Source organism: Chlamydotis macqueenii, chromosome 5 (assembly GCF_036417535.1).
Source record: "Chlamydotis macqueenii isolate bChlMac1 chromosome 5, bChlMac1.mat, whole genome shotgun sequence".
NCBI classification, from domain to species: Eukaryota; Metazoa; Chordata; class Aves; order Otidiformes; family Otididae; genus Chlamydotis; species Chlamydotis macqueenii.
In genome coordinates, this window is record NC_141560.1 from 12,366,370 (window position 1) to 12,380,019 (window position 13,650).

Genomic DNA, 13,650 nt, shown 5'->3' on the forward strand with positions numbered 1-13,650 from the left:
AAATGCCTACTTGCCACCAATGGTTATCATCTCCTTGTGGTTTCTTTGAAACTATACCAGTTCTGAACCACAGATTTCCATGGATATCCAAAGCCCATAATGTCTGCTGATCTCCAAGGGTTATGCACACTGGTTCCAAAGCTTGCATTTCACTGGAAATGCAAACAAGTGAAAAAATTAAAAAACTTACTTGACATTTATGCTTATGGTATTTTAAGGAAGCTGTTACTGTCTTAACAGTGGTTCAAAATGATTGAACTCAGTGTGGCCAAGCTCAAAAACACATTTGATTTCAAATTTTCAGTTATTCAGTAATTCAAGTTTTGTTAGTTTGCATAAGTAAAAACCATTCACAACAAAAAAAATCAGTCCTTTAAAGATCACTCAAGATTTGAAACTTGGATACATAACAATAAAACTAAACAAGAACTATTTTGTTCAGTAAATAAGAAATAAAGAGCTGTGTTCTTTAAGTTTTTGATAAAGCAGCTTCCTAAATGTATCTCCTCCAACTTCCTTGACCTATTCTGAGAACAATACTAGCAGTTCAGGGACTACAAACAGAAAACTCAACTTAACTATATGGCAAAGACGAACACTGAGTGTAGGAATGTAAGTTTTCCTGTATAAATAAACAATTTTCAAGCTCAGAAAGTCAACAGAATCAGGTGATCATATCTGACATTTAGAAGATAGCTAACAATGTTATTGCTTTCAGAGAACCTTTCCAGCAATTTAAGAACAAACAGGGATTGCTTTCTGCAATTTTAATATAAAGCCCAAGAACATTAACTGTACCTAAGGCGTAGGTCAAGCAGATTTTTTTAATTAAACAAACTAATTCAAGTACATGCAAATTTCCAATTTGAACAAGACACTGAATATTTCCTTAGAGTTTTCAAGAGACAAATACCAGGCTGGGAAGTAACACAAGTTAAAGCTTCACAGTACGATACTGAGTAGAATATAAAATCATATGATGACAAGAAATGGAATTTCTTCCTATAATTGCTTTAGGCTGATGTCCCAAAAGAGACTATATTCTAGATTCTCAAAGGCAGCAGTAAACACTCAGTGCTTTTAACTTTATCACTAACTACCGCAAGTGTGGGATCAACTACAGAGCTAAATACCAATTACCCAGAATATTTATAAAAATCAGTGACTGGGAAATGAAAAAAAAACATTATTCAGCTGTGTCGATGACCAAGAAAATGCTGAGATTTAACCTCAGAAAAAAGTCACTCATTAAAGCCATTATGGTACAGATTAAAGAAACAGTATTTAATCAAAAATCATACTGACAGACATTATAAAGATCTTTTAAAAATTGTTCTCATTTTCTTAAATTTGGTTTAACTGTATTATCACTTCTGTTTTACAGCAATTTCTTTCATTACATAGCAGTGATTCCTCGGATAGAAAAACACCAGTTACTCTATGTCTGGACAAAGACTAAAGGACACGTACACACACACATATATTGCTACGTATACACACAAGTTCAGGTCACACTTTTTCAGACATCAAGGAGTTCCAGCACTGAAAACAATTATTTCTGTCATTCTGGTTATGACGCTGTCCCACCACAGTGTCATTACCTGACAATATCACTCTTCCATTGTTCTCCTTCAGGACAAAAGCTGCGTACTCCCTCCCGGTATAGCAGGGCCCGCTGCTCACTCAGTGCCCACACAACATTATTTCTGGATGTAACCTGCGACAGTGGATAAGGGCAGTCAACCTTTACTGCTCGGGCACAAGGACGATCCACACTCAGGCCTAGAAATAAAAAAAATAAGGACTGCTTTACAAACTTGGGCTTTTTGCAAGTAAAAGAGACAAAGCTACCCACCAAAATAAAATGAGGAGGGAAATATCCTTGACATGCTAACATTTTTCATTTGATCACTATTTCCTTTATTGACTATTCTTTCTACCTATATTAATAATTTCCTCTAAAATAGCTGAATTTATATTTTAAGAAATAAAACACTGTATATCCTTCAACATCCTGCAGAGCACGCAAGTCCTGTCTTGTCATTTCTGTTCCTTTTCTCCCTCTAGTGTCAACATCAGGAATCTCCATTTACAAAAACTATTAGACTCAACAGAAGCATCAAAGAAAAAGGCAGTAATGGAAGAACTTTTGCCCAAAACATGCCAGGGAGAGGGGCAATCTGATGTGAAGAGTGGCAGCTGAGCAATTACAAAAGAGCACGCCACAGTGTGTAGTACTGAAAGAAGGAGAGAGGTTCAGGTGGATTTGCAGGCAGTTTGCATGCATTTATACACATCATCTAGAGAAACATGTCTTCTTCACAATTACACTGAAGCTTGATTTACACGGCTGCGTGTGAAACACCTCAAGAGACATAGCTTTTGCTTCATCTTCTCATGCTGCCAAAGCAAGTAAGCACAGAGTCATCTGTACGATACTCTAAAATAACAAGAAGAATGCTCATTTCCAAACCTCTGAGCACATACTTTTGTTACAGAAGTTAGACAGGGCAGTGGAGGGAATGAGAAGATCCTGGAGACACAACTGTCATTGGTTGCCTCACATTAACAAGACGGATACACTGAAGATTTATATTTTGCAAGTTTAGAAGCCTAAGAACAGCAGAATGTAAGCTGATGTAATCAAATCAGTCTCTCAAGGGGAAGAAAAACATTGATTCAAACCTCCACAGAGCCCTGTGTGATTGGCATCATAAGCTGACTCTTTACCACCACTATCCATGCTTATTAGCAATACGCACGTGACCTCGGGCATGCCAGTTGATTTTTCTCTAACTATTAAACTTAATTAAATGAAAATAATTTGAGTAGAATATCTTTGAAACAATGCTGTCTATTTAAAGTTTTCTGAATCATGAAGAATTTCTATATTGTGCTACAAGAGAAATTAGGAGACTACCAGAATTAAATGGAAGATAAACAAGAATTTTGGTAGCCGCTCTGAAATGTCCTGTTTTAGTGTTTCTTACCGTTTCCCCTTACCCAGTCCTCCTCTTACTTCTCCAGTAATTCCTTCATCATGTTATTTGTAATTTTTCCTTACCAACTCAGCTCTCTGTGTAAAGCCTGCATGCCAAAGAGTCCTTGACACTCTTCTCCCTTAATTCTAAGACTTAGAGTCCTGTCCTACATCCTAGCTCCTTGTACTTAGCATGAAAGTTCTCTGCATAACACCTTCCAAATGCATACTCTTCTGTGCACTGAAGCAGATAAAACTAAGGGCATAACTTCAAAGTTACCACTGCACTACCCCTCTTTCTGGTTCTTGCCTGATTCACATCCAGTGAGAAGGCAGCTGTAAAGACTGCTGCTCCACGGCCCATTCCATTCCTCCACTGGCTTTGCTTTCTCTCACACATAAAATACACACCACTTGTCCATACTTCCAAAGCACTTTATGACCTTCTGTCTCAGAATACCTTCCTTTCATTATCAAGTGGTAACTCTTACCGCCAACAGATCAGTGCTTTTCAAAACAAACAGCTTCTACTTTCCCCTACTCTGCCCCCCATACATTCTTCTAAACAGCCATATACTATCTCATCACCTTTCAAAGTCCTTAAAACTTTGTTAAAATCCTTAAAGCAAGAAAAGAAAACTCATTTAAGGCTCAGTTGTTTCAGTACACCATACCATTTTTCAAGGCAAGGATACCATTTCAATATTTTCTGCAATCCCCTTCCATTTATCTGCATCCACTCCGTATCCATCCCATGTCATAAATTTTCTGTACTGTATGTACACGACATAGCACAAAAAAATAAGTGGCCATGAACTGGCTTTTCCAGCCTCCTAATTACACAGAATCTCACAACTGTTTCTAACCATTTCTCAAGATAAAAATGTTTCCCTATATCCTGGCTGTGGATAAAACTTTAAAACAAATTGTGAACATTCCATAGACTTCAACTCTAATAATCTTAGCCTGTAAAAATGCAAAGAGTCTGCAATTAATTCAGGTACCTGTTTGCAGATACAGATCTCCATTTGTTCTGATAATCCAGGCAGTGTCATCACTTAAAGCTACAAATACAGCCTGGGGTAAAGCCTCATACCAGTGGCGTTTTCCTTTTATAGTCACTTTTCCACAAGCGAATGCTTTGTTAGTCTTCTGTTCAATCTTCCAAAGAAGAGCCCCTGTATGAGGAGTTAAGAGAGAACATAATACCACTTAGCAATTACTGTAGCAGAGACAGCTGACTTGTCCTACCTACACCTAAACCGGAATGAGAGCAAAGGCAAACCAGTTGCATTCAACAAAAATGCAAAATTTAAAAATGCTTATATATTTTTTTTTTAAAAGCAAGACCAGAACTGTGGCCAGCTTCTCTAGGAACTGCTGAAATGCATTTACCTTTAGAGTATGTGTGATTTTTAAATGTTCAAATGCAAGTCACTTCTCCTTAGTTATACACTGAAAATTAAGAAGCGAAACAAGTTCCATGTCAGGGCCAAATAAGCTTACTATTAAGAAAATGAAGTTCATGGCTTGCTTGTGTACTAGTTTGGTACATCCTCAGTGCATAAAGGAAAAGGGGTTGATTGTAGTACTTTCTCCATTTACCCATACTAGTAGTAAATCGTAACTTTTGTGGACCAGTCATGAGTGACAAACACCTGAACAGGTGTGCTGTCCCAAACCGCAGTGGGCAGTGCTGCTACCTGCTTATACATAGCATGTCACGAGCAGACAAAACTGAGAAATGCAACTGCGCAAATTCACCTTGAAAATTTTTTCCATCACTTGAGTTAGCAAGAATAGCTCAGAAAAAGAAAACCAAATGAAATCCCAGACTTAACTGTTGACTGGCATCCATGCTGGTTCGTACCAGAGCAGTACGCTATCACATGAACTTCCTTTGAATAAGTCCACAGAGTAGCATTTGATTACATTTTGACATTTGTGGTTAATATGCTCTTGTGTTAATTCATCTACGGAAAACCGTGGATGCTAGAAATCTGTACAGATTCAATGAAAAACTGAGTAAGAGTTCCTAAAACTGAGGGAAAATAAACACCAAGAAACAACCTTTTGCCCAGGAAATCTCAGAGCTACCAACAACTGCAGTCTGAAACTAACAAGGGCAAAACGTCACATGTGCTAACCCATTCCTTTCACTCTCCTGCAGGCATCTGCTTTTCACTACTGTTAAGGAAAAGATATGGAGCTGGATGAACCTATGGTCTCACCTAGTGCAACTACTCATCAATTTTTTTTTGTTCATAGCAAAGATCAAATAGAACACCTTTCTTCTTAAAACAGATAGCAAATCTTCCCCTGCAGAGAGAACGGAAGATTGACATGTGCTTTTAGAGATGACAGGGGAAGAAAAGTTGTGGCAAGGCAGGAGACTAAGTGAAGAAAATGCCTGAGAAACTGGCAGTCCTGGAACAATCTGGAAGGCCAAAAGTGACGCAGGTTTATAACCAAAACCCGTTTAATTTTAATCCAACATAATCCTAATTCCCAACCATCCCGAACAAACTCATATGCAAATACACCAAAAATTAAAGGTTTTTAAATTTAGTATTAAAAAAAAAAAAAACCCAACCCATCAACAAACCAACCCATATACAAAACCAATTCTACATTTACAACAAAAAGAATTTTACATTTGGGAATCACAAGCAGTTCCCAAGGCTTAGAATAGACCAAGACCTCTTCATTCATCTCCGCCTACTACTGAACTGCTACTTAGGAAGTTCACTTCAATCAGGCAGCCTCATGTTGAAAACTGCCTAAAATGCGATGTGAACCTGTCAGAAAGACAGCCACTTAAACCAGAACATGGTATGCAGAGGTAGTCAAGATGCAGCCACATCACCCAATAAAACTTTAAAAAAAAAAAAAAAAACAAACCAAACAAAAACAACCCCACACTACTTTTGCATGAAACAAGTCACAAACAATCAAGTTTCTAGAAGTACCATATTTTAAAAACAAAACAAAACTACACAAACCTATGTTGAAATTACATATTCATTGAACTCTATCTGTAATCTCAGAAAAATGATAAGCTTCACCTAATTAAATAATAGCTATAAATTTTTATTTTTTTAAAAAAAGAAAGCAAACTAAATGCACAAGTCTATGCAAGTTTTGTATTACGAGTTTACACGGAAGCAGAAGCCAACCAACCTGAAGGGGAAACTGCCACCTGCTGCACACCATCTTCAAACTTCTGCCACCGCAGCCCCGCTGCGGGCAGGGCACTGCAGTACAGGCTGCCTCTGTAGTCCAGGCACCAAATATACTTTTCTGAGACAACTAGGCTCAGGATGCCATAACCAGGGCCAGAGTATCCCATCCAGCTCTCTGCAAACTAAAAACTGTAGAGTCAGACAGTGTCAGGTGTCTTCAAACTGCACAAGAAAACAGTTCTATAAGCATAGCAGGTCCCGTATTTTGATTTTCAAAAGCTACACTGAAGGTTCTTAATCAATGAATAGATTTGCCTTATGTAAAATAAAACTACATCTGTCAGTGTTCTCCAAGACAGTAAGACAGTACGTACTGTGAAATAAAACAAAAGTTTTAGCAAAAAAAAAAAAAAAAAAAAAAAGAAAAACCACCCCTTCACACTGTCATCTACCTCCAAAAAGTGGAAGATCTTCTCTTACTAATTAAAGGACACATACTTAAGGGAAATGTCAGAGGCAAAAAGGAATACATACAAATGTACAGTCTGTCTGTAGTCCAGGAAATTATTTATTATCTACGAAGTTATAGCCAAAGGGACAAGATAGCTGGAGTACAGAGACAAGTAAATATCCAGCTCTGATACTCTCTGTATGGTATAAGAGCCCTGTATTGCAGAAATTTGGTTTACAGACTGCTATCTTAAATTTGATAGATTGCATGAGGTGAACGCAAGCACTGCATACATGACCTATAATGTAAGCATCTGTGGAGCTTTACTAAACATTCCAGAGTGTCAGAATATCACAACCTGAAATCAAAAGTCTTCTACACTTTAGGCTGCAGTTGTTACTAAATAGGACACCATCAACTTATAACTCAGCCTTTATCAACAAATACTTGGTTGATCTCAATATAAGGCTGTTACAGATTTAAAAAAACCCTCACAAAACAAAACAACAAAAAAACAACGTAGAAGAGTTGTATTTCCTTCTTAAGAGTTCTGCTAAAACTCCCAGTGATTTTGGCAATTTTGCAGATTTTACAATTAATTTTAGTACTTCTTTTCTATATACTCAACTTGAGAATTACTATTTCTGGAAATATTCACTCACAAAATACCAATGAAGTAAAGAGGGATTAAAAAGGAACAATGTCAACATTTTAAATAGTACTAACTGCTGTCTAAGAGAAAGAAAGACTAATCCTTATTCTTCGTATTTACAGGTAAAATGATCCTGAACCAGCCAGTCATGTAAGATAATCAGCATTAATTCCCTGTGAAGTCAGTTTAAGTTGGGAGCAGCATTGTGCAGTTTGGGCTACTGGAGATCCAAACAAGGAGTGGCCCTTGAGTATGACTTGGTTTTACTCTTTAATGGATGGGTTTATGACAGCATTTTTGTTGAGCTTGGAATAATACAGCCAGTGCAGGTTCTTCACATTGTAAGCACACATCAACCATTCGGAAGCCTGACACATCACATTTCATAAGTTACAACACATACTGCTGTTTGGCTTTATGCTTTACTTGTTTAATCAAATCAGGTAAGAAAAAAATTGCTTTCCTAAAGAAACAAAGGATAGTAATTACATGACTGTTACTTTTTAAATGCTGCAATTAAGTACGTTAACTAAATTGAAAACATGTACCTGATCAGATTTTATCAGCACCATTTCATCTAGGCTTGTCTTGGCCGCATCCTGGGAACCAGTCCCAGCACCAACTTCAGGCATGCTGGTCTCCGAGGATGAATACGGTAATCCATGTCCATAAATATCCTCTTCATCACTTGAGGCAGATTTCTCAGTCTTACTTTCATGAGTGTCTGTTACCCATTCAGCAGTGCTAGTAGTACTAGGTTTAGCTTTGATAGCACTTTCAAAATTCCATCCAGAAATGGAAGTGTTATCTGAATAAACGTCATTGGAAATGTCAAAGTGGAGCACAGAAGGATCTGACAGAGCGCTGTGTATTAGAGAGAGCTGCTGCTGGTCTTCCGTACCCGTTCCATCACTTTCCTTTGGCGTCAGTGATGTCTGTACACCGAGTACACTGTCACATTCCAAAAACATTTGGTCTGTAAGATCTGGTTCTTCAAAAGATTTTTCAGTATCCTGCAGCTTCATTTTATCTAAATTTTCATCTATTTTACACAATGTAGGAAAATCCTGCTCCTCCTCTTGGCTTAGCATTCCAAGAGAGTATTCATTCCTTGCAGAAACCATGCTGCCATTATATTCACCATCAACAGTGCCTGTCAAGTCTTCTGTGAGAATCAGAGGAGAAACAGATGTTGAAGTGTCTATAACAGTTGAAGTACCCATGCCACTGTCACTGTTTGGAAGTTTCTGTAAATCAACCGTATCTCCATTTTCTTCATTAATTAGTACAGTCGCAGACTCAGGAGACTGTAGGACACTGAAAGTTTCTGAACCGTTATCTTCTTGCAAGATCGTATGGGACTCCACACTGAACATGCTTTCCTGATCTGGAGATCCAGTACTCAAATGATCAATGCTGCCACTCATTAGGCTGGAAGTCATGGAAATGGAGTCTGCATTCAGTGAATGTGGACTATCACCAGAAAGCTGACGCTCATAAATTGGTGTACCTTCCAGAGAGCTGTGGTTTTTCCTGGTCCCACTTTCTATTCTCATAAAACAAACAAACAAAAAAACCCGAAAACCACACACAAAAAAAAAAGGCGGGGGGGGGAGAATATTAATAACATCTATTACATTTCAATGTAAAGTAAGAAATTAAAAATATTTTTATAAAACTGAGGGAAGAACAAAGTTAAACCTAAATTTTGACATACTGATTTTTTTTGAACTTCAACACTAAATGATACATATAAAGCCAAAAAAGCCTTAATAGCAAAACATTTTAAAGTTTTAATACCAATAGAGTAAACAATTAGTAATACAATAGAGTAAACAATGAAGTACTCACACTATTTTAACAAACTAAAAAGCATGGCTGAGAAAGACACTGTCAAATATTCTAAAAGGATTAACAGATATTACACAATTCCAACATAAAACTGGGAGCAGAGTCCACTCTCTGTTACCATTAACATGAGAACCTTAAGCACGTTTATATAAAGCAAAACAAAGTTAAAAGAATGAAACAAATAGATCTAAAAAGACTTAATCAATTTACCACTTTTGAAACGGGCTTTCATCTTAAACATAAATGGCCCCCCACAACCACTCAAACATCTCAAGAGCATGACCATATAATAACAACAAAGCACACGCTCTCTTGTGTGAGACATCACAAGTGAGATGTTCTAATAACAAGCGGTGGCAGGGTAAATTCTGCTAGACTTACCTTGTTTCTTCTTTCTTTTCTTTTTCACTTTAATTGGCTTTACAACGAGTTCTTGATCAAAATCTTCAGAGCTGATTGTGCTGAACCGCTGTGAAGAAAGCTGAGCTTCTGAAAGCTGGTCTGCACATACCATAAAGCTAGAGCCACTGTCCACAGAATTTACTGAACTGCTCCTGCTTCTTGATTCACTTACTACAGAGCAGCCCCTTTTTCTTGTTTCATTGCTCAAGTCTCCCGCTCTATCAAAACTTTTCTCCGACGGCGTTGGAGTTTCCAGATCATTTTTCACTAAAGAACAAGAGTCATTTTTATCACCAATAACTGAAGGGGTAACCATTTTATTTGTTTCCACCGAAGGGCTAGATGATACTGACAATGGAGCCAGCAATTTAGGACTAATATCTGTTAAATGATTTGGCAGTTTTGAATTCACATCTGAAAAGAAAAATAAAAGTATAAATACTAGTGTGTGTCAAGTGAGTAGGAGCATAGTTCTTGGAGAGTATTGAAAAAAAAGAAGCTTTATGCAATGGAGAAATATTCTAAGTTTGCAACATTTCAAATACACATATGCACACACACAATATAAACTTCATGTAAGTAAATGTATATTAAATCACTTTAGTAAAATCAATTGCCCAAAGCCTGTATCAAACTTGTATTAGCAAAATTCTGAATTTATGTTTATGTATGAAGAATGGTACAAGTCTTCAGCTTGGAAGATCCAACCATACATCACACACTGAAAGGCCACCCTGTATCTTCAACTTCTTCATTCAAACAGGCAGTATCTTGAAAAAAATCAAGGAAAATTTAACAGATAAATCACTGTGGTAATTAGAAGAAAATATACTTCAAGAAGGCTCCTTTCAAACTACACTTGGAAGTTAAGATTACAATAATAAACACCCGCTAGAAGTTTGTGAGTAAAGAACTCCTCAAATGACTAAAGCTATTGCTAATATGCAATGATAAAAAAGCTCAGTTCTCTACCATTCAGTGAGACTTCATAGTCTATTTACTAGCATTTTGCTAATACAAAGCTAAAATGGAATATTTAAAATGCATAAATAGTCCTTCTGTGAGTGTAATATGGTGGATAATGGTGTTTACAGCCTTTACAATTAAAAAATCATCATTAAGGAAGTATTAGAAATCCCTTTTAGAGAGTTCTAGTAACATAGATGCTGAACTCAGACAGCAACAAATAAGAAAATAAACTGTCAAATTATTTTTGGAATGTTAGTCATTAATTCTTCCGGGTTTTTGCCAGTTCTTTCTTTTTCATTGCTGGGAAGGTTGAGATTTCCTCTGGAATGTGGTTGGGCGACAGGTGGCACAGAATCAACGTATTCAGGTATCTCCAACCCAGATAATTGAGACTGATCAGGAAAGCGATAACCATTATCAGGAATCCAGATTGCTTCAGCATCGTGGTTTAGAGTAGCGTATCAAATGCACAGATGAAAGATGCCTGGCTAGGATAACGCTGATCCACTCTCAAAAAAAGGGAATGATAATTAATTTCTTAATGACTCCATTCTTAGTGCAGCCAAAACAGAAGCTCAGATAAGCAGATAAATCAAATGTCTAAATGTAATCTGTAGAAACAGATAAGTAATTCTACAGAACCTGGCAGGTTTCTGCAATAACCTGAAGTGGGGTCTTTTATGGAGTTGAGTTTGTTTTGGGTTGGGGTTGATTTTTTTTTTTTTTTAATATTAAAAAAGTACAATAATAATTGTTCCATGAGTTACATGATACAGTTTGCTAATCTGTACAAACCTATTGATGACAGTCCTTCGGGTCTACTTGAAATTCTTATTATGTCTCTGTCTCCTTTTAAGAAAAAAATCTCATTGTTGGTACAGGACACAGACACAATATCACCATAGCCTTCCAAGCCACCAATCAAAGCCTACAAAGAGTCAACAGAGAAAGAAATAATTGGCTTCAGATTAACACACTGTTTGGACAAGATGGTGCTCTTAACAAAAGTGTTCACTGGAATTTAATCAACATATATAGTTACAGAATAAAGATTCTGTCTTATCAAAAAGAAAAAAAAAGAAACAGGAAAGTACCCTTTAATCATGTAGCTCATTTTTATACTAATTTTAATTCTATAGATCTATTCATTTTCTCTGTCCAAATGAGCAGCAACAATATAACAACCTAAACAATACACAATTTGGTGGCAGAAAAGAGCCACAGTACAAACATTTAATGTAATTTCAACAAAAAGATAAAAGTGTGTATGAAAGAGAATACAAGCTAGTAAGATGACAAAATAGCTAACCGCTCACTCTATACTAAATAAAATGCAATACTTATTTTTTTTTTGCAGACACCAACAGAAGTAGAAGGGAAAGAACAGATGGTTCCAGGCACATGTTATAAGCCTAAAACTTCTTTCTGCATTAATTATTAGATTTCAGATTTATATATGCTTCACAAAGTATCAGAATTGATTATTATGTTAACATTTGTACTGAAAGCTATAAATATATTTAATTTTTATATATAATATATAGAGAAAGTTTGTGAGTATATTATTGCAATGACAACTTGAAGAAGGAGAGAAAAAAGTATTCTTTGTTAGCTTTAAATATGGATTTAAATCATAGAAGTGTAATGGATAACCCAACGAGAGTCTCACAGCATAGCATAAACAAAAACAAGTAAGAAACAAAATATGCACCCACAAGATTTATCTACCTGGTTCACAGTGTCTAGCAAGTAGATGCTGTATTCATTCCAGGTCAGCACCCATCCTTCTCGGAAAAAGCACGAAACAAGCCCAAGGTGTTTCTCTGGGGAGCTGTAACTTCCTCTGTCAGGTGGTTCTAAACGAGGATAGAGTTCAAAAGTCTTTATTCCTCCAGCAAATACATCTTTCAATATGAATGTGGCCTGAACAGTTCCGTGAACATCAGACTTCCAGAGACGAAGCCCAGGTCTGGCAGCAAATAGTGTCAGGTCACTCTGTTTACATAGGCCAGGTATAAAACATGCTCCAAATTTGCCAGTGCTAAAACGTAAAAGAATTTATTTTAAAAGCTATAGACTCAACTTAGAAACAGTTTTTAAAACTAATGGCACAAATTTACAATTGCAAATTATCAAAAATAAAAGTTTTGTTCTTTGATTGCAGTATTCAGTCAAATGTCTGAAGCACAGTTTTTGTTACAGTAAGACAAGAACAATGCTTCCAAATAACAAGTCTTCCCTCAGCTTTAGATGTCAGACTCTACATCCACTAAGCAAGTTAAGTGACTTCTAAGAAGGTTCACAGCCTTAACAGCACTCTTTGTCCATCTCAGAAAGATCCTACTGTACAGTCATATTTCTCCCAGAATTAATAAAAACCAAGCAAAACACTACAAACTAATGGTAAGAAACTGAAAACCTTTGCTTGCAAGAAGCAAGGAACAGACTTAAACTGTTACAATTTTCATTTCTCATGCACCATGTTCAAACATCATTACTATCACCCAAGAAAACCTCTCATACATAAGATGGCCCTTGGTATTCCTCTTATTTTCATATCCATGAAAGATATGTTATAAACCTTTCAAGAGTCAACTTCCTGTACTTCCAGAGGAAGTCTGTCATGCTGTTTTAAGACTGGGTTCCCTTTTCCTTCATATCCAAGACAGGTTACACAACAGAAGATGCCAGAAGGTCACAAAAGAAGTTTCTAGCCTTCAAGTCAACTCAAAGTGCTTGCTATATGTTTTCCCTTTTAAGTCACCTCAGTGTACAAGAAAAACTGGGATGCTGACTTGCTTTTTGGATCAGATATTACATCACCCATTAGATGGACCTGATTATAATGCTTGCTCACACCAAGTCACAGTAAATCAAGAGGGGCTCCAGAGGAAGTTTAGCAATTATTTCAGTTCAAACAATGAGAAAACACCTTAAATATTTTTGTACAATAGTGCCCTGAAAATATGATTGTAACATATTTGCAACCACGTACTTTCTGAGTAGGTAGAACTGTCACTTCATTGCTTGAGCACACATATCTACTGTAACTAACTTTTTATGAGCAGATTGCTGTGTTGTATTAATTTCACTGCTTAGATCACTCTTTCTATAATCCACTCTGAAAAGCTAGAATTAGTAGAAGTGCCTGCATCAAGATTTT

General features: G+C 36.6%; 1 protein-coding gene across 4 annotated transcripts in view; it reads right to left on the bottom strand.

Moving 5' to 3' along the window:
- The window catches only part of TECPR2 (tectonin beta-propeller repeat containing 2), a 42,488-nt gene that overhangs the window by 24,285 nt on the left and 4,553 nt on the right, over positions 1-13,650 (bottom strand). For 3 of the 4 annotated variants that reach the window (XR_015258647.1, XM_086748533.1, XM_086748531.1), the window contains exons 6-13: positions 12,216-12,528; positions 11,283-11,415; positions 9,498-9,932; positions 7,814-8,811; positions 6,161-6,344; positions 3,985-4,158; positions 1,602-1,782; positions 11-152 (exon numbers count right to left, since the gene is read on the bottom strand). Coding sequence is in view for 3 of the 4 variants with exons in the window: in XM_086748533.1 (XP_086604659.1) it covers positions 11-152; positions 1,602-1,782; positions 3,985-4,158; positions 6,161-6,344; positions 7,814-8,811; positions 9,498-9,932; positions 11,283-11,415; positions 12,216-12,528 (2,560 nt within the window). In the remaining variant the exon portion in view is untranslated. The remainder of the gene's footprint in view (positions 1-10; positions 153-1,601; positions 1,783-3,984; positions 4,159-6,160; positions 6,345-7,813; positions 8,812-9,497; positions 9,933-11,282; positions 11,416-12,215; positions 12,529-13,650) is intronic. The other variant, XM_086748534.1, reaches the window with a different exon arrangement.